Source organism: Oscarella lobularis, chromosome 1, assembly GCF_947507565.1.
Source record: "Oscarella lobularis chromosome 1, ooOscLobu1.1, whole genome shotgun sequence".
NCBI classification, from domain to species: Eukaryota; Metazoa; Porifera; class Homoscleromorpha; order Homosclerophorida; family Oscarellidae; genus Oscarella; species Oscarella lobularis.
Window position 1 is genome coordinate 626,747 of NC_089175.1, and position 17,276 is coordinate 644,022.

The 17,276-nt window shown below is 45.2% G+C and overlaps 4 protein-coding genes and 2 long non-coding RNA genes across 9 annotated transcripts; 3 read left to right on the plus strand and 3 right to left on the minus strand.

Moving 5' to 3' along the window:
• Positions 1 to 619: 619 nt before the first annotated feature.
• LOC136197681 (uncharacterized) lies at positions 620 to 1,959 on the plus strand. The gene is made up of 6 exons (XR_010672564.1): positions 620 to 730; positions 805 to 871; positions 924 to 1,033; positions 1,092 to 1,272; positions 1,384 to 1,470; positions 1,526 to 1,959. It is a non-coding gene; the product is annotated as an uncharacterized lncRNA (long non-coding RNA).
• On the minus strand, positions 1,952 to 3,672 carry LOC136197688 (uncharacterized). Its single transcript, XR_010672567.1, has 2 exons — positions 2,997 to 3,672; positions 1,952 to 2,598 (listed from the first exon to the last, which is right to left on the minus strand). It is a non-coding gene; the product is annotated as an uncharacterized lncRNA (long non-coding RNA).
• On the plus strand, positions 3,122 to 5,900 carry LOC136197652 (ethanolamine-phosphate phospho-lyase-like). 3 transcript variants are annotated; one of them, XM_065987477.1, is made up of 11 exons: positions 3,124 to 3,292; positions 3,454 to 3,654; positions 3,975 to 4,093; positions 4,150 to 4,309; positions 4,367 to 4,441; positions 4,493 to 4,586; positions 4,650 to 4,763; positions 4,821 to 4,903; positions 4,973 to 5,067; positions 5,122 to 5,246; positions 5,293 to 5,900. In XM_065987477.1, exons 1-11 carry the CDS (start codon positions 3,252 to 3,254, stop codon positions 5,683 to 5,685), a joined length of 1,500 nt encoding a protein of 499 aa, XP_065843549.1. In that variant the 5' UTR covers positions 3,124 to 3,251; the 3' UTR covers positions 5,686 to 5,900. The 3 variants fall into 3 exon arrangements, with proteins under 3 accessions (XP_065843541.1, XP_065843549.1, XP_065843557.1); XM_065987469.1 differs by having other exon boundaries at positions 3,122 to 3,292; positions 4,973 to 5,246; XM_065987485.1 differs by lacking the exon at positions 3,124 to 3,292 and having other exon boundaries at positions 3,519 to 3,654; positions 3,820 to 4,093; positions 4,973 to 5,246.
• Positions 5,901 to 6,876: 976 nt separating this feature from the next.
• Positions 6,877 to 13,810, minus strand: LOC136197636 (mediator of RNA polymerase II transcription subunit 23-like). Of its 2 annotated transcripts, XM_065987458.1 has the most exons (39): positions 13,160 to 13,810; positions 13,059 to 13,090; positions 12,922 to 13,006; positions 12,746 to 12,870; positions 12,592 to 12,697; positions 12,442 to 12,540; positions 12,330 to 12,392; positions 12,244 to 12,282; positions 12,120 to 12,189; positions 11,948 to 12,066; positions 11,804 to 11,899; positions 11,565 to 11,753; positions 11,423 to 11,512; positions 11,307 to 11,363; positions 11,154 to 11,240; positions 11,031 to 11,095; positions 10,889 to 10,965; positions 10,647 to 10,824; positions 10,445 to 10,590; positions 10,134 to 10,302; positions 9,992 to 10,082; positions 9,856 to 9,934; positions 9,536 to 9,806; positions 9,432 to 9,485; positions 9,250 to 9,370; positions 9,122 to 9,193; positions 8,959 to 9,069; positions 8,841 to 8,903; positions 8,711 to 8,789; positions 8,634 to 8,659; positions 8,474 to 8,582; positions 8,324 to 8,422; positions 8,239 to 8,269; positions 8,074 to 8,189; positions 7,768 to 7,997; positions 7,471 to 7,715; positions 7,301 to 7,418; positions 7,164 to 7,249; positions 6,877 to 7,111 (listed from the first exon to the last, which is right to left on the minus strand). In XM_065987458.1, exons 1-39 carry the CDS (start codon positions 13,229 to 13,231, stop codon positions 6,997 to 6,999), a joined length of 4,080 nt encoding a protein of 1,359 aa, XP_065843530.1. In that variant the 5' UTR covers positions 13,232 to 13,810; the 3' UTR covers positions 6,877 to 6,996. The 2 variants fall into 2 exon arrangements, with proteins under 2 accessions (XP_065843530.1, XP_065843522.1); XM_065987450.1 differs by having other exon boundaries at positions 12,746 to 13,006.
• On the plus strand, positions 13,245 to 14,507 carry LOC136197672 (START domain-containing protein 10-like). Its single transcript, XM_065987494.1, has 7 exons — positions 13,245 to 13,459; positions 13,510 to 13,657; positions 13,737 to 13,843; positions 13,907 to 14,024; positions 14,075 to 14,127; positions 14,187 to 14,294; positions 14,355 to 14,507. Exons 1-7 carry the CDS (start codon positions 13,286 to 13,288, stop codon positions 14,400 to 14,402), a joined length of 756 nt encoding a protein of 251 aa, XP_065843566.1. The 5' UTR covers positions 13,245 to 13,285; the 3' UTR covers positions 14,403 to 14,507.
• Positions 14,508 to 14,631: 124 nt separating this feature from the next.
• Positions 14,632 to 16,273, minus strand: LOC136197418 (clathrin heavy chain linker domain-containing protein 1-like). Its single transcript, XM_065987176.1, has 13 exons — positions 16,262 to 16,273; positions 16,136 to 16,208; positions 16,012 to 16,079; positions 15,788 to 15,844; positions 15,673 to 15,737; positions 15,512 to 15,621; positions 15,416 to 15,456; positions 15,231 to 15,359; positions 15,099 to 15,180; positions 14,959 to 15,041; positions 14,860 to 14,904; positions 14,756 to 14,805; positions 14,632 to 14,704 (listed from the first exon to the last, which is right to left on the minus strand). The coding sequence occupies exons 1-13, from the start codon at positions 16,271 to 16,273 to the stop codon at positions 14,632 to 14,634; spliced, it is 888 nt and encodes a 295-aa protein (XP_065843248.1).
• Between the last annotated feature and the right edge of the window lie 1,003 nt (positions 16,274 to 17,276).

Consider the following 17,276-nt stretch of genomic DNA (forward strand, 5'->3'; position numbering starts at 1 on the left):
GTGCCTCTCGGGTGAGAAAAGTGCCGGCAACCAGGCCATTTATGAACACCCCCTCTAAGCCGTACCACACTCAGCCTAGCGCGTGGTCGTGCTTATTGGCAACAATAAGACTTTAGCGATCTTTATACCCAGTGCGTAAACCGAGGCCGAAGCCCCCCTTCGCCCTGCCTACAGGCTCCGGCACGGGATAAACCGTGGGCCACGCTGATCCAACAACCCAGGACTTGCCTTTTGTCTTCCCCCGAGCCAGTCCAACTCAAGAACGAGACGCAGATTGCTCCGCGACCCATCCACCCTCGGCCGCAACTGAAGGAAATCGGCGATGCGCTCCGCTTTTATACCGTGGTCCCACCCAACGCTCTGATTGGTCCGCTACGTGCCCGCCCCTCGTGCTCATTGGCTCTCCCAAATAGGCGCAAAAATCAAACCGGTTTGACCCGATTGATTGCATAACGATTTCTTTAGATGATGCAAGATTTCGCGCCTACATCGAGACAAGATGGAGGAAACAACGTGGTCGGACTGAACGAAAACCCTTTTAGGTAAGTCGTTTCGTTTCTTTCATTGCTTCGCCGCTTATTTTTTCGCGCGTACAGACCGTTAGCGCGCTTTTCTTTTACGCGAACGCCCGTCTTGACGTCTTCGTCTCTATCGTCGTCGTTTTCCTTTTGACGGCGATTTTCTACCGCGCTTGCGTTCGCGCACACTTTGGTTGCACGAAAAGCGAAAGGTAAAGAGAGTTTCGTGCGCTCGGAAGCTCGATCTGGCGCTCCACTTCGAATCCGAGCGACTTTTTCTCTGCAGATCTAGCCCTCCCAGAAGCGCGCACGAACTAAAAGTACGTCTACGACGATGAGATGAGAAGCTAACGGTAAGAAAAAGGACGATCGCGGTCGGAGAAAACTCTAGGGGCCCCTCTTGAGGTTTGCCACATGGACGAGGCATTCATTGTCCTTCGCTCGAGCGACAGGCTTTCACTAGCTTCATCGCGTCTTATGGGACTTTTGCGACGAAACTACTCAGGATTTGCCACGTGAGGAGGAGTCGCTCGAAAAACGATAAATTGACAAATTTACCAATGATATCTTCAGGGAACTTCTGTCTTGTTTATAGAGAAATTGTGCAGAAGCCGATAACAGCAGAAAACGGAGCCAGTCAACGTTTCTGGTTCGGCGCCATGGCGACAACGGCAATAAAGGCACCAAAGCCGATTGGGATGGAGAGGAGATTTGCACGGCGTTTGGAACGAGCCAATTGTGGCTTCCGATTTAGGTACAGTACACTGGGGATCTGGGATGAGTTTGAGTGATAGTTTTCTCTCGGGTTGTTAATCTCACGTACCATATGTGCTTTCCTATGTATCAATTTGTTTTTGATCCTCAGGTTATTTGGAATACTGCTCAAATAAAATCGATTTGGATGCTTACTTGTACGTCTGAAAAGGATTGCGCAGAAATTGGCCTCCCAAAAGTATTACTGTATCTTCTAAAAAAATAAATCCTAATAATAATATCTGTTTTTCAAGCGATCCTGCGTCAAACTCCTCAATTCAAACGCAAACGCAAACGCAAAGCCGCCTTGAAGACACCGTCGACGGTCTCTGACGTCAATGTCTCCGGCTATTTGAATGCCTGCTGCCTTTGCTCCGTATGCGCCATTGGTGAATAATCAAGCTTCGATCAAAGAGAAGCGTTTCTTCAGGTCAAGAGATTAAAGAGGCTGCACCTCAGCCAGGATGATAGAGATGAAGAGAGAATAGACTATAGAGTGGACTTCTATTTTGTATTCTAGTAGGTGCACAATACATTCACACGCGGGACTTTGCAACGCGCGGCCCGTTGCCGTGCGTTCAAAGTCAATTTTTCTTCGCAGACACGCGCGCGTTAGTAGTGAGGTAGATTAGTTAGCTAGGTTACTTAGGTAGGGTAGGTAGGCTAGGTAGGGCGAAAAATAAGAGGGTAAAGACTTTTTATTTTTAATAAAATATGAAAAAAATTGCACATAGTTTCCCCTTATGTTCGGGCAGTTTTTGTGCGCTGGGGGTCTTGCCCAGGACCCCGGAAAAGCAGTTTTTTGTGACGGGGTCGTGCTCAGGACCCCGGAGCAGTTTATGGCGTCATGCCCAGGACGCTCTCCTAAAGAAAAATAATGTGAAACTGAAAAAGAAGAAATCTACAGTACCATACCGCGATCTTCTTGTGCTTGCCGCTTGCCGTCTCTGCTGCATGTATGCCTGCTGCTGTCTATAAAAATCAATAGGCAAACAAGCATATTTTTGTTTTAGGCTTCATTCTCCTAGGGAGACTACCAATAAACACAGTAGCCTCGTTTGGAGATACACGCCGTGTAAATTGGGCAGTTTTCCTTCTCGGGGCCGCACAACTGCTTCAGCAGTTGATATAAGCCTGCCCAGGAGACGAGACCAGTTTAGACGTTATGGCCTCATAATCCAGGAGGCATACAAGCAGTTTAGGAGACTGCATCTATAGAATGAAGATGCAAATCCCCGCGGTCCGGCAGATGGACCGACCCGTCATGCTGAGGACGTTGGGACCGCGGTCTACCTCTTCGTCACTTCTTCCGTTATGCCATCAATGACTGCAAAAAATGACAAATGGAAGAGTTTGTGGAGAAAAAAATTCGAGTTGAGCCAATTGAGCAAAACCAGGGACTCACGGTTGGACTCAGTCGCGAAAATCCTACCTGAAAGCCTCAAATAATAGGTACGTACCGTATGTTTCTACCCTACGTCAGAGCCCTGTATATATATTACACAGAGCGAAAATTCGGGGGCGGGGTGACGAGCTGTTCGAGCACTTTAGCAGCCCTAAACGCCGTCTATCAACCGCGAAGCAATCAAAAAATGTTTTCGACGGCGCATAAGTTTAAGCACGGATACTAGTATCTGTGGTTTAGCCCTCTAGCCTCGCCGTTTCGAAGGGCATGACACATTCTATAGAACAATGGGGAACGTGTGAAGTGGAGGCGTAGCTTACCTTCATGGACGTCGCGCGGCTCGACGATCAGGTCGTGCTCTAGTCGAGCTTGTGATTCCAGTCCTCTGCGACCTCTGGTGATTTCTTCGTCTCACGTGAACACGTGCAACTATATCGGGCACGCGCAATAGTGAGGCAACACCCTAAAAAAGGCCACGCACGATTGCCGCGATACCAGTACCGTTTGGCGGTCGTCAACAGTGACTAAGCGCTTATTCGACTCACGATTACCGTCACCGTACGTTTGGCTCTCGAATGACCATGCGAGCGATGAAAAGACAACGCGACAACCTCGAGTAAGAGAACCCGTCCCCTTTACAGTCGCCCACGCCCCTCCGTGCACAGCGGCTCGCCGAAATATCGCAGAGAAACGCTGCGTAGCATCCATCCCTGACGCACTCGAGTCCCCCAAAAAACCGGTTATCCTAATTCGATTTCTATTTGTTTTCATACACAGGGGAGTGCCTAGCGACTCGAAATGGGCGCGCAGAATCAGCGTCGAAGACGACGACAGCGGCGAAAGCGACTGCAGCGCACCGAGTCCATCGCTCTGGCTCGTCGACGAAGCAACCGATCCCCTGTTGAGAAACGGCGCCTATCATCACCTGGAGACCGTTCCCAAAGCGGAGACGATACGAAGAAGGCGCCGCCTACTCGGGTATGCAAGCCACGAGTTTGTCTCGTGTACAATAATAAGTCGGTCAAATTGCCGAAACGACGCCGATTGGTCTCGCGCGCGCGTGACGTCACAATCACTACAGTATCTTGTCTCATCAGTTCTAAAACGCAATCTCAATCATGTTTTCCCATTTTCTCGATGCAGGTGGTTTTACTAAAGGCGGGAGAAGAAAAAAGTCTCGTGTGCCTAGTCTAGAAAAATAGACTTCATAATATTTTTGGGGGGGCGGGCCTCCCGTATAAGCGCGCGCTCCGGGGGGAGCGCGTTTTGTTCTCTTGTGCCATTGTCCGTTTTGGCAGACCGAATTGCCCCGTGTTTTTCGCCGACAATCCGCTGAAAATAGTCAGAGGCCACATGCAATATCTCTACCAAGAGAACGGCACCGCCGTTCTTGATTGCATCAACAACGTTTGCCACGGTAACAATCCACATCCGCGTGTTCGATTATTCAAAAATAATTCAATTATTTATTAGTGGGGCATTGTCATCCCGACGTCGTTCTCGCCGGCCAACGTCAGATGGGCGCACTGAATACGAACAGTCGCTATCTCCACGACGCCGTTCTCGACTACGCCGACGATCTGTTGACGACGTTTCCGTCGAAATTGACCCGGATGTTCTTTGTGAACAGCGGGTAGCCCCGGGGGGATCGTCCTCTCTGGGGGATTGTTTTTTTGAATGCGGGGTATAGGACGGAAGCCAACGAATTGGCCCTGTGGCTTGCGAGGGTCTACACAAAGCAGGAGGACGTTATCGCACTGAAAGGGTGAAGGCTATGATGATGATAGAAACTAGATAACGTTGTTTTTTTCTGAAGGGGATACCACGGACACTCGAAACTCTTGATTGAAGTTGGCTCTCACAAGCACGATCAGCCAGGCGGCGGCGGTCCCGGAGCATTTTGCCACGTGGTAAAAGACTTAAATAGTGGGGGTTCTTTTTTTGGGAGTCCCAGACACTCTTTGTCTACTTAGGTTCCGTCTCCCGATGTCTATCGAGGCCAATTCAAGGACAAGGACACCGCTGGTGTCCAGTACGCGGGAACCGTCAAGGACGTCATTGACGAGTTGCAGCAAAAAGGGAAAGGGGTAACGGAAATCTATTGCACTCGGGAACGCTCGCTAAATGTCTAATAATGACGTCAGATCTGCGCTTTTCTCGCTGAGAGCGTTCCCAGCTGCGGAGGTCAAATCATTCCACCGAGAGGATACTTTGAAAATGTCTATAAGTGAGTTTGGGGAGGGGGAGGGGAGGTCCATCGTTTGGGGCGCGTTCACTCGGGGGCGATTTTTGGTAGACACGTACGCGACGTTGGAGGGGTTTGCATTGCTGATGAAGTCCAGGTCGGCTTCGGGCGCGTCGGTTCTCACTTTTGGGGATTCGAAGTTCAAGGTTCGAAAATTTGTTTGCGGGGAGGGAGGGGGATTATCTATCTTTCGCCTTTAGGCGTCGTGCCTGACATTGTTACTATTGGCAAGCCCATGGGAAACGGGCATCCGGTTGCGGCGGTGGTCACGACGGAGAAAATCGCGCAGGCGTTCGCTTCCAGAGGAGTCTCCTATTTCAACACTGTACGTTGGATGTCGCGAGCTTTCCTTTGGGCATTGTTTTGTCTAGTACGGTGGAAATCCCGTTTCGGCGACCATTGCCCAGGCCGTTCTCGACGTCATTCGTCGCGAGAACTTGCAAGAGCACGCTCACAAATTGGGCAAATACTTGCTCGGCGAACTTCGCAAGTTGAAAGAAAAGCACCAGCTCATTGGCGACGTTCGCGGCGTTGGGCTCATGGTGGGCATCGAATTGGTTACGGACAGGGAAACGCTGGAACCAGCGAGAAAGGAGGCAAGCGCCGTGGTCTCTGAAATGAAGAGTCGGAACATTTTGCTGAGCGTCGAAGGGCCTCTCGAGAACGTGCTCAAATTCAAACCGCCCATGTGTTTCAGCGAAGAGAATGCGGACTTGCTGGTGAGCAGTCTGGATGAAGTTCTGAGCGAATTTGAAGGAAAGTAGAGAGGTTCTAGAGAGAGATATATGGAAGTCGGGGAGTCCAGCGCAAGGGGACTTTTGCTAGAGCAATTATCTGATTATATCTCAGTATATCCGCCAATGAAATACAATAGGCGGTAGCGTTTGCATGAATCCTAGAGTCTGTGCGTGAGGACTTGCATCTTTTCTAAGCTTACTGTATTGATGTTGATGTCTTTCAATAAATTCGTGGATTGATATCACCGAGTGTTAGGGGACGTCATTGGGCGGTGCCAACGTGCAGAATCAAAACGACTACCATCATTTGACCTAACTAATGAAAAACTCTCTCCTCTCTAAAAAACACGTGGAAACCTAAATTACCTCAGAGTCCATTGACCTAAATATGCCTATATTCTAATCAACCTAGATTACCTAAAAATCCATTGAAAATGGTCTAAAGCACGTGGTGGCTGCTAGCTAATTGTACGAGGGAAACTACAAGCCTACTAGCCTCTATACCGCCCTACCTACTAGCAGCCACCGACTAAAACCCTAATGCAAGAGGGAAAGGACCCGTGCACACTAACGCAGTGATGTACAAAGGGATGGTCATTAGATGTGTTGTCCCACTACACTCTCTGCCACGCACACGTCAGGCCACCAGCCCTCGCTCGCGAGCTCCAACCCGCCCTCAATTAACACAGTTGGAAACCAGCCTAACCAGCCTAACCAGCCCAACCAGCCTGACCAGTCGGAAATCATCTATACTCGTGAGCGGGCACACCATGCAATCTACTCCTGCGCGTGACAGAGAGCGCTGCCCCCTAAGTGCATGCCTACACCACGGGACCCCAAATGGGTAAACCTGATTTAGTTCGTCGTTTTCGGGTTTTTTTTCGTCGTCGTGTTTGCTCTAAAGGCGTGTACGTTAGTTAGCGATTCATGAAAAGGCGTTTGTTGCTTACGTATTTGGCGCAGCGTGTTTTGAACCCCACTCAATCGAAGCGTGACGCCGCCACGTGCTTGATTTTCTCGCGAAAAGTCAGATGCTTCTAGAAAACAGACAAATGAATAGAATTTGGGGCTACGCGAGTGCATGCCACGCAGGATTGCCTACCGGTGAGCGGATGCGCGATGGAGGTGAAGCGGGACCTTCCTGTCAAGCAATTCGAGACGCGCGACGCCGGAGAGGCGCTCTTCGTCTTTGCAGAAGCTGACGGAGGGTCTCTTCACTTTAAAAAGAAGGCTCCTGCGAGCTCGTGCCGCGAAATGCAGTTGATCTTCGACGCGCTAACGCACGTCAACTGACATCACGCCATGCTAATGCTACAAAAATTTGACCGTGTCGCTTGTTTATGCCATGAAGCGTAGTCTATGATAGAGCGAAGATTCTGGATTAAGAGATCCAATGATTGTCTTGATTTCGTCTTTTCCCGCGTCTCCTATAAAGGAATATTTTATGTAATACCTAAAAAAACGAGAAAAAAATTAGACATAGAAAACCCGTAGTAATCAATTACAGAAAGTCGCTGATCAGATCTAAATGTCGGCTCAATCCGCCCGAATCGTCGACCAATTTTAGCATTCGATACAAACCAAGAGCCACCTAAAAAAACTGCAATACTTTTCGAGCTACCCTCTCCCTTCCTTGCCATACATCGAGAAGACAGCTAGTCCGTTCCGTCTGAAATCGGGTCAATAAAGGACCCGTCAGTCGAAACACAAACAGAAGCTGCGTCTCCGTTCTGACAAGACTTGCAGCATTCTCAAGAAAGCTAAAAAGTATCAAAATCTCCCTCAATCCTATCTTTTGATTCGTGTACTCACCCGACCAATCGCGTCAATTGCCCATTATTTGTGTGATACCAAAAGGCGCTGACCAAACGAAGCAAAACAGCGGCATTCTGATTAAACCCAAACCGCTCCGGCTCCGTTTCTCTATCATCCTCCAATCTCGGCCTCTTCGCCGCCGGCCTCTCGTCTTCCTCACCGACGACGACGTCATCGTCGTCGATAGTGACCTCGGGTATGCACTGAAGCATTCTCTCATTCAAAACACTCCAATACGATTCCTTACCGAAGAAACGCAATAAAAGTAGATAGTCTAATTATTGAAAAATATACCGGAAGTGTGGCCAACAAGACGGCAGCCGCATTTATACCGGTTACGTCTCGCGTATTGACGAAAATCTCGAGCGCGACGTCGATGATGTACTCGCAGACGGATTTCGCCGAAAGTGGAAGACTCATCACTTCGACGGCCGTGCAGTAGAGCACGTGGAGCGTCGGCGCGCCGAATTCTCGAAAGCGCCAATCGTCGATTAGATACTCGGCCGGAAAATCGTTATTGAGAAGTGAAGATCGATCGTCAAGGAAGGAAACCAGAAAAAATTACGAAATAATTAATTAGATTCTAATATTGGAGGATATCGCTTTGGAGACGAGTCAGGATTTGAGTGAAGTAGTGAGAATCCGGAATCCACTCACCAAAGATCGGATCGATTCCAATACTCGATAAATATTCACAAAACGATCGAGTGAACAACCTAAAAATTGCCGTCTTTCGTAGATCAATTTTGACTAGCTACAGCCCACCATTCTTTGCTCGGTTGGAATCCCTCGTGACCTAAAATATTATTAGTATATTCATAAGAGATATTTCCCTGATCCTAATCCTTACCCAATGTGCTTCCAACTAGTTTTTTCTTCACTGCGTAATTGAGGCCGATTGTCTGATCGTAATAATGTAGTAATGTGTAAATGGACATTACAGGACGATCTGGCACGAGGTTAGAAATCTATAAACGAAATTTTCATTGGTATTTCTTACCGTGATATCGATAGAGTCCGCCAAAGACGTCCATTAGACGATCGAAAAATTTGAGAGTCGCTTTGAATTCATACATTTCAAAACATCGATTCACCATCAATTCCAAAATCTAAATTTAATATTCCGACGTCGGAATTTAAAAACAAAACGAAATCGGTACAGGAATGAATCGAAGACAGAAATTTCCTAAAAAGCAAGATTCGAGATTTCGTATTTTAACGCTTTTTCAAAATGTACCGAAATACGTAGGGAGATAAGTTTTCTGCGATGGATTTTGACCCTGAAGTCCTTCAAAGTACATGTACTCAGGATAAGCCTTTATCACGCGCAAATATTCTCCAATTCAATCTCAAAATTTAATAATTACTTTATGAAGATTCCCGTTCTTCGAAAACCATTCCTCGTGTTTCCAATGCTCCGGATTGATTCCCTAGCACAACGAATTTGGCCCCATCGATTTACGTATTTCCTATATATAATCATACTTCCTGTAAGAAAACCGTTATTCGTTCCTTCAGTTCGCGCGAACTCGTTAAGAGAATACTAAGCAACGATATTTGAACGCTAGCATCATTTCCGCTTGCGTTTCTCATCAGCTGCAATTGGAAAATCAATCAATTTTGCTACAAATACCTAAGTGCGTCGTACCATGCACAAAACGAATCTTTCCAACGGAATAATTTTATATTTCCATATCAGCTCGTTGAGAGCGCCCAAGCTCTATAAAATCGTATATTTAAAATAATTCAATTTTTGTCACGTGCCCCGTTTCTAACCTTATTGAATTGATCTTTTACACCTTCTGTGCTCCACGTCGACGCGAGAACGGCGGTTATGTAATCGGCCAGCATTCGCACTTGACACACGGATTCCTTCACAGAAATTTTCTCAAGAATTCTAAATAATCAATAAATAAATAAATAAATAAATATCCTCTATTGGTCTTTTCTCTTTATACCTATAAACGTTTGGCGGAAGTTTGCCCTCGTCTACGACAGTTTTCCAAAGAATGCTAAAATATGACGTCAAAAGTCACAAAAAAATTAAAAATTGCTTCGTTACCATAGAAAAGTGGACGTTCCTCCGTCTCTCGAGAAATGAGTTTCGTCAATTCCCGACGTTTTCCACTTTGCCCAATCGTCGGCCACCGTGCTTTGCAACAGTGATTTCTGATCGAGAGGAGACGACGAAGCGGTTCCCGCGTTCGCAACGTAATAATTTCGCAACGTATAAGGCATTTTGTCCGATATGTAGCTCGGCCAAGAGTGCGGCGTCACGCGTTGAATGTTGCGTAGAATGCTTTCGGGCCACGTGGCGAAGGGGCCTTCCAGTCCTGGGGGGAAATAATCAAATATTTGATATAGATGACAATAATAAATTGCCTGCCAAACGCATTGATTTCGCTAGCGTGAAGACAAACATTTTGTTGAGCTCTTCCATGTGAAGCAACTGACTCATTGACTAATATAGAATTCCTAATTAATTTTAGTGGATCCCCCGTGTTTTTTATGAGCAAACCATTCTGGGATCGTTGAGAAGTTTCAAGAGCTGACTGGGAAATTCCGGCGTAACGAGACCCGATAGAAATTTCAGCACGGAAGTTTCAATACTGCATTTATCAATTAATTATTTAATTAGTTGAATTTTCTCTCTTTCTCGCCTGAGTTGGAGTTGGTAATTGGCAATCGATGACATTTGATAGAGCATGGAGACGAGATGAACTTTGTGGTTCACGGAAATGTGACGCTGAAGTCGAAAGCTCATCACTTCGACAAGCGAATGCAGAGTGCTCAAGTTCTGCTGCTGATAAACGAGCGGCAAAACTTGACCTAAAAAAAGCTCACCCTCAAAAATAGTCATATATTTAATTAGACATTTTATTTAGCGAACACTCTCATTATAGAATAGTTTGGGGGTCTCAAAATAGTCATATTTAATTATAGGATATACTCAATTATTATTATTGTGTACCTGTTAGCGTCTTCACTGCCACGCCGTAGTCCGTTTCCATGTAGATGATGAGTCGACTGTAGGCTTCGAGAACGGCGGGACTGATTACGACGTGAGGTTGCGACGACGCCGCTCTCGTCAATCGCTGATTGATCGTCGCAAGTAAACTAGTAAACAATATTTATATATTTAATTATTTTTCTTCTATCTATGATTCCCTCACTTCATTCTTATGTTCGTCGAAAGACTCTTCAGAAGAGCGAACGTGCACGACTGCGTTCCCGCCGGCATGACGAGATTCGACGACGGACTTGGCATGGGAACCGTGTTGCTAGGCGACCCCATCCACGAATCAATGAGACGCGCCGCGAGAGAATTTAGAGTATCAGGGACACCTCCGTCTATAGATGGAGGGGGGGGGGAGGACCCTTAAAATCGTCTAATTTTACGTTGCAGTTCTCTTACAGGCGTTGCAAACGATCACGTATCGATGATATCCTTGGGAAAACGATAAAAGCGACTGTCGATCTTGAGTAAAGAAGCTGGGCGGGATATAATTGCTAATTAATGAGGGGTGTCGTTATTAATTAATTATTTATCTCTTTACTCTGTTTGCAACTTTAGGGCGGCGGGAAGAGTCGGCAAAGCCGACGGCTTTCCTAGAAGCTTGTACTGCACGCGCGAAATAAAAATCAAAGTCTAATTTAATTATGTATCTATTTATTTTGACCTTGAGCTGCAGGTGATTCCATAGACACGCAGCGGCCATGTGAATCGACGAGGAAGGACTCGAAAAATCGGGCAATGGAACCATAGCCTTAATTAAAATTAAAATACAAAAATTAATTAGTAAAGATAAAAGAACCCGCATTATTTCTCTTACCTCTTTGTCGGAGTAGAGCGTTGCTAAGAGACTGTAAATAGATTCGCAGCTCGAAATCTTGCAGCAACGCAAAAAATCATTAAAATCAATTCATTTTAGGCCATAAAATTATTTACGTCGAGTTTTTGCAGGCTTGGCGATACGATTTGTAGCAAGAGCCACATGAGCCAGTCTCGTCCTCTCTTGGATCGACACGAAGACGATAACTATAATTATATATTAATTACTCATTAATTAAACGATCTAAATCGATTCTACTTTTTCCGTAAGACGCGCTATCAAATTAGATAGATTCGCAAATTGAAATAGAGCGAAAAAGACCGATTGACTGCAGAGGTGATTCCACGTGAACGTGATGCGCGACAACGAGGTGTCTTCGAAGCTTTCGAACGCCTCAAAAATGAGATCGACTAACACGTGCTCAAGCTGAACGCAACGCTGACGATTCTAGAAAAATAATTAAATAATTAAATAATTAATTAATTAATTAATTGTACCTGTCTGCTTAGACTCAGAATACAGGAGACTAATTCTCTCGACGACGGCTGAGTGAGAGCGTGCGTTAGAAGTCCGATTTGAGCTTGACTTTCCTCCTAGAGAGAGGAGATCAAATATATTCCCCGTATATGAACATTGACTACTTTGTTGAATCGTAACACGTTGTTCGGTCGTCGAATGAATTGCAACGTGTTTGGATCCACTTTCCATATGGCTCCCGTCAAAGGGGAATATCCCACGACGGGACGCAGCCACAGGCGACCTTGGCCAATAATAATAATAATAATAATCAAGACATTATTTATTCTTGTGTACCTGGCATAGAAACCAAGTCGGCTAACTGGAGAAAAGAATTGCGAAATTTCTCCCACATGTCTTCGAATATCTACGATTAAATAAATAAATGTATTGATAATCTTGGAAGAAGTGGGGCCTGTACCCAGTGAGACGGAGATGCCTCCGGAAAACGTTTTGCAACCTTAGTGGCAAACATTTAATAATTTACTAATCTAATAATAAACTTACGGCACTATAAGCACTATATCCGGGTAGCAGACCTCCTTCTCGACTCAGCATCCGAGAAACAAACTAGAAAGAATTTCAACTGATTTCATTATTATTTATTATTATTTATCACATCTTTTGCTATTTGAATCTGGGGAATTTTTGACTCATGAATAGCTATTGGACAAGCCGAAACATTGGCTAGAACGCGCACGAGCAATTCGCGGCATACCTAATAAATATCAATATCAACTACATTCTGATTATTTAATTATTTATTTACTCTGTAGTCTGCCTTGCTTATGTTAGCCAATAAAATGTTGAACGTTTCCATCCAGGGAATCGTATCGTCAAAATTCAAACGATCGACCAATAAATCAAATACAAATCTAACGGAAAATCGAGAAGAACGCGTTTTTTGGCAAATATTTTATTACTGATAAGGAACGACGTTGATTTCGGCTAATTTCACCAAAAGATTGAATCCGAATATCAATCTCTGGACATTTTGCTGCGATACGGCGAAATCGAAGAGGAGTCCCAAAAAATCGTTGCACGATTCCTGGGACTTTGCTATCGGCTTCTTATTTTCGAGAAGAAGTCGGATCTTTACCGGCTGGATTCGCATCAGGACAGATTTTAGCTCGCTTAGCGCGCGTTCCTCGATCGATTCTTGACTTCGAAGGGGTAAAAGAATGCTATTGCACGTTCGATCAGCACGCGAGAATACAGGACACATCGCTTTCGTACTTTCCGAGCACTTTCTCGAGCGCACTTGAATCCTACGCGACGAGAGAGAAAAAATCGCAAGGCGACATAAGAACTGAGCGTTCGCGCTTAAAAGAACGTACGAAGACATAATTGAGAATTCGCTTGACTTCCTTCTGCGTCGCATCGTCGAGCGGCACGCTTTCGACAGACATTTCTCGCGCAGTGCGCGCGCTAAACGCTGCGGCTCACGAGTAACGCTAGAGAGAATGGCTGAACAAAAGGGTCTACTCGGTCTCGAGGCTCACCCGGCGACCGAAGAAGAGTTCGCCTACTTTCTCAAGCTCGCGGACAGCGACGACGGCTACGTCGAACTCTACGTGAAAGACGGAATCCAAGTGATGAGCAAACCGATGGAAAACTCGCCAATCAAAATGATCAAGGTGAGACGAAAACGAACGAACGAGCGCGAAGCGTCACCCTAAAAACGAAGGTGCGATACGAATTCAAAGATCTCGCACCGGAACTCATCTACGACGTTCTTCACGATCCGCTCTATCGTCGCACGTGGGACGAGCACATGATCGAGGGCTTCGAAATTTGCACGCTCGACGCGACGAACGACATCGGCTACTATTCGGGTTCGGGGATTGGGATCCGAAAATTCGTCCTCGTGCGTGACCACGCCCACTTCTCCCCCCCTCTCTTTTCTCTTTATAGTCAAACTTCCCTTTCCGTTGAAGAATCGCGATTTTGTCAATCAGCGATCGTGGCGCGTCACCGACGATAAGGAGTTCATTATTTTCAACCACACCGTTAACCACAAGGTATGACGTCATTGTGTCATATATCCCCCATCCATGATTCATTTATTATTGTTTTATTTATAGGATCATCCGGAAACGAGTCGATACATTCGCTCGATCTCGCATATAACCGGCTACTTGCTTAGACGACTCGATTCCGGTGGAACGGCATTTACTTACATTACTCAATCTGACCCGAAGGGTAAATAATTATATTACATATAATATATTGGGGTAAATGTTTTCTTTTAGGCTGGCTGCCTACCTGGTTTATCAACAAGGCCGGTTCTCATCTTGCTCCTAGGGTACACTTGTGGGGACGGCCCCCCACCCCATCCACATTTATCCTTTGCCCCTCGTTTAGGTTATTCAAAACATAGACAAAGTCGGTCGAAACTACGCCGAATGGAAAGCGCAGAACCATCCCGACTTCAAACCGTGGCTCAAGCCTGATCAAATGACCTCACCCAAGGTAACAAAAGAACACCATCACACCCCCATTTTTCTCCTTCTAAACCGGATTCTTACATAGGGTAAAGAACACAGTGCCGAAAAACCCGGCGGCTACAAGAACTGCTAAAAATTTGGGAACGTCGTCTCGTAATTTTCTTTACGGTCTTTGCATGTTTACTTGTAAGTGTACTTCACCCAAATCGAAAAGACCACCCATTGTTTTTTTGCAGTACGATTTGTCTCTTAGCGCTGTCGCGTACGTAGGACTCGCGTCACTGTCACACAGGCCAAGATCTCGATAGCCTTAATGATGAATGAGTGCGGGGAGGGGTGGAGGGAGGGGGTCTCTGTGGGGATTACGTCACCTCGTCCCATTGATTCTCCTCTTCGCATGCCGATACGATAGTCATCCAATCAGAAAGCGATGTTCTAGACGTGGAAATTAATATGTGGAATTTTGATTGCGGCTTGCTTGCTTACTTGCTGTCCTTTTGCATGAGATCCATCAGATCTTTTTTATTGGCAAGTGCCTGAGAACAAAGTTATCTATCTCCAAAGAGGGAAGACGTGCTCGTTTGCCTCACTCTAATAAAGTCGCGTCGCGTTTCCAACTGAAAGACACCGAATACCTAGAACGAGGAGTGACTAAAAGTACACTGTGACTCTCGACTTTTTTTCCGTACTTCCTTTACGGGAAGACTTGGACAATCCACCAGGAGAAGACCCAATTTCAAATGAGGAACAGCTCGCAATACGGCGAGATAATCTAACAACGCTACCCCCATGCCGACACGTGACACAGACATGCAACGACGAGACTGACCTTCCGATTTGAAAGACCTCGTTTCGCGGGCAAACGACAACATGCCATAATAACGACCTTGTCTACACATAGCAACAGCTGCCTAATGATAATAATAATAATAATTAATTAATATGTATTTTTATACTGTACCTGCTTGTAATATTCCGCTCTCGTGTACGCAGTCGACGCTAACGAATACATTAGTCTCAGTTGCCTCGGATCGTCGGTCTCTGCCGCGTGCTTCTCAATCAATGCTCCAAGTGAAGCGGAGCACTCCAGCTACAATCATTCTAAGTGGCTTTGTCCCCCCCCCCTAGGAATACTCAGCTACTCACTACGTCCGTGGCAAGCCAGTGAGCGACTAAGTCAATCTTTCCTAAGTCAGATATTGTCTATGTGTTCTTGCCCCTCTTTCGATTTCCTCATCCTACCGTGCTCTAACGCACATTGAACGCATTCTACGGAATCGGCTTTCGATGGTCTCATTGTAGCGTCTGCAACAGTTGATAGCAAAATTTCGCAGTAAGTAAGAAGAGGTGATCTAAGAAGAAGTGAACTCTATCCGTCATTCCGTTTAGCACCCAAAGCCTACTTTAATCCCGAAGAATGTTTGACATTTTTAAAGGAATCCAAAGTTTCCGAATTTCTCAAAACTCCCTTGATTATTAGCAATAAATTGCTGATTTTAATTCGTCTATGTTCTATACTTTTGGCGAGTTAGCTGCGTAAATAGCTGCTGCTTCGTACTTCTCATCGCCAAGCAACTAAACACCAAAAATCAACTATTGAATCTATTAATATGTTTTCTAGCCTCGTGCCATCTTTCTATATATTCTAACATCATTTGAGTTTCCTTTTCCTTAGCAGGATCCTACATACGTAATAAATAAATATTTATTTATTTATTTATTTATTTATCTATTTCCCCCACATCATCTTCCACTGATGATGACAAAGGAGTTTGATCGTGGGTTAGCGATTTCTTAAAATTTTGCCCCGCTGCAACGAATATTAGCACATGTGTATTTAATTATTACTAATTGCTCCCAACTAACATAGCGCCTTCTCGACGACGTCAGAAAAGCTTAGCTTGCGCTCAGTCATGTTATCGTTGTAAGCGGAAGTCGCCTAAAAAAATTGAAAAGAACTAAACCTGCGTGCGTACACGACTCTCTTCCTACTTCCACGGCCATTCTAAGATTATATAGTCTTCGTTTCAGGTCTTCATTCGCTCTCAAAACCGTCTCTCTTAACATCTACTGAACTAATTATTAAATGAAACGAGATCGACTACGACTGCACTTCTTTCTTCTCAAGCTGACGCAGAAGATCGTCTTTGTGACTCTTAGCTACAAAGCTATTCGACCGCAGTCAGCATAAAAACCAGTAGAGAGAAGCTCTTAATAGCCCGTTTCCATAAGAAACTTTTAAAATCAACAGGTGTGTTGAATATACGCGATTTTATATTGTCTTTGCTGTGAACGGGCTATAAGAGCACGTGTATATCAAATACCGTTTATTTTCTGCCTCTCTAAGAGCCGCGATTTTTGTCTCGAGTTCCGAGAGCTGAAAAAATCGAAATGGGATCGTCAATAAACCCTTTCCTTAGTTATGGATACACCTCTTTTTCCAATGCACGAATGTTTGTCGATTGGTCTAGCGTTACTTTATGAAGGACTTTGAGTCGCTTTTCGGCCGTCATTTCGGCCGATAAATGAGCCGGACCCAAAAGAAGTCGAAAAACTAAAAAAAACGAATTATTTCAACTCGTTCTTTTTAATTAGATAATACTTTCGGCTTCTCTTTCTTCTCTCTCGCCTTGTAAACACTTAATTTTGTCCTTAATCCTTCACGAAAAAATCGCTTAGTCAACTCAGAAAAAATTTGAGGATTCAATTATTACTTTTGGTTATCATTTTCTACTATTTTTATCTTTCTCTCAATGTCCTTGCATCTTTTCTTATAATTTCTAAGCGAAATTGTCACTGCGTATCCATGGATACAATAGCGCAACAAACCTAGCAGTTTGCTCTTCTCCGTCCAAATTTCGAAGTTTCGTCTCGAGATAGAACGAATTTCTTTCGCCGAGACGCAGAGCATCGATAAATTTTTCATATTCTGCCTAAACGAGTCGATAGAAGTCCAAAAAACCGGCGTTTTCAAATGTATCGTCGACTTTGATTGTTGCCAATAAGG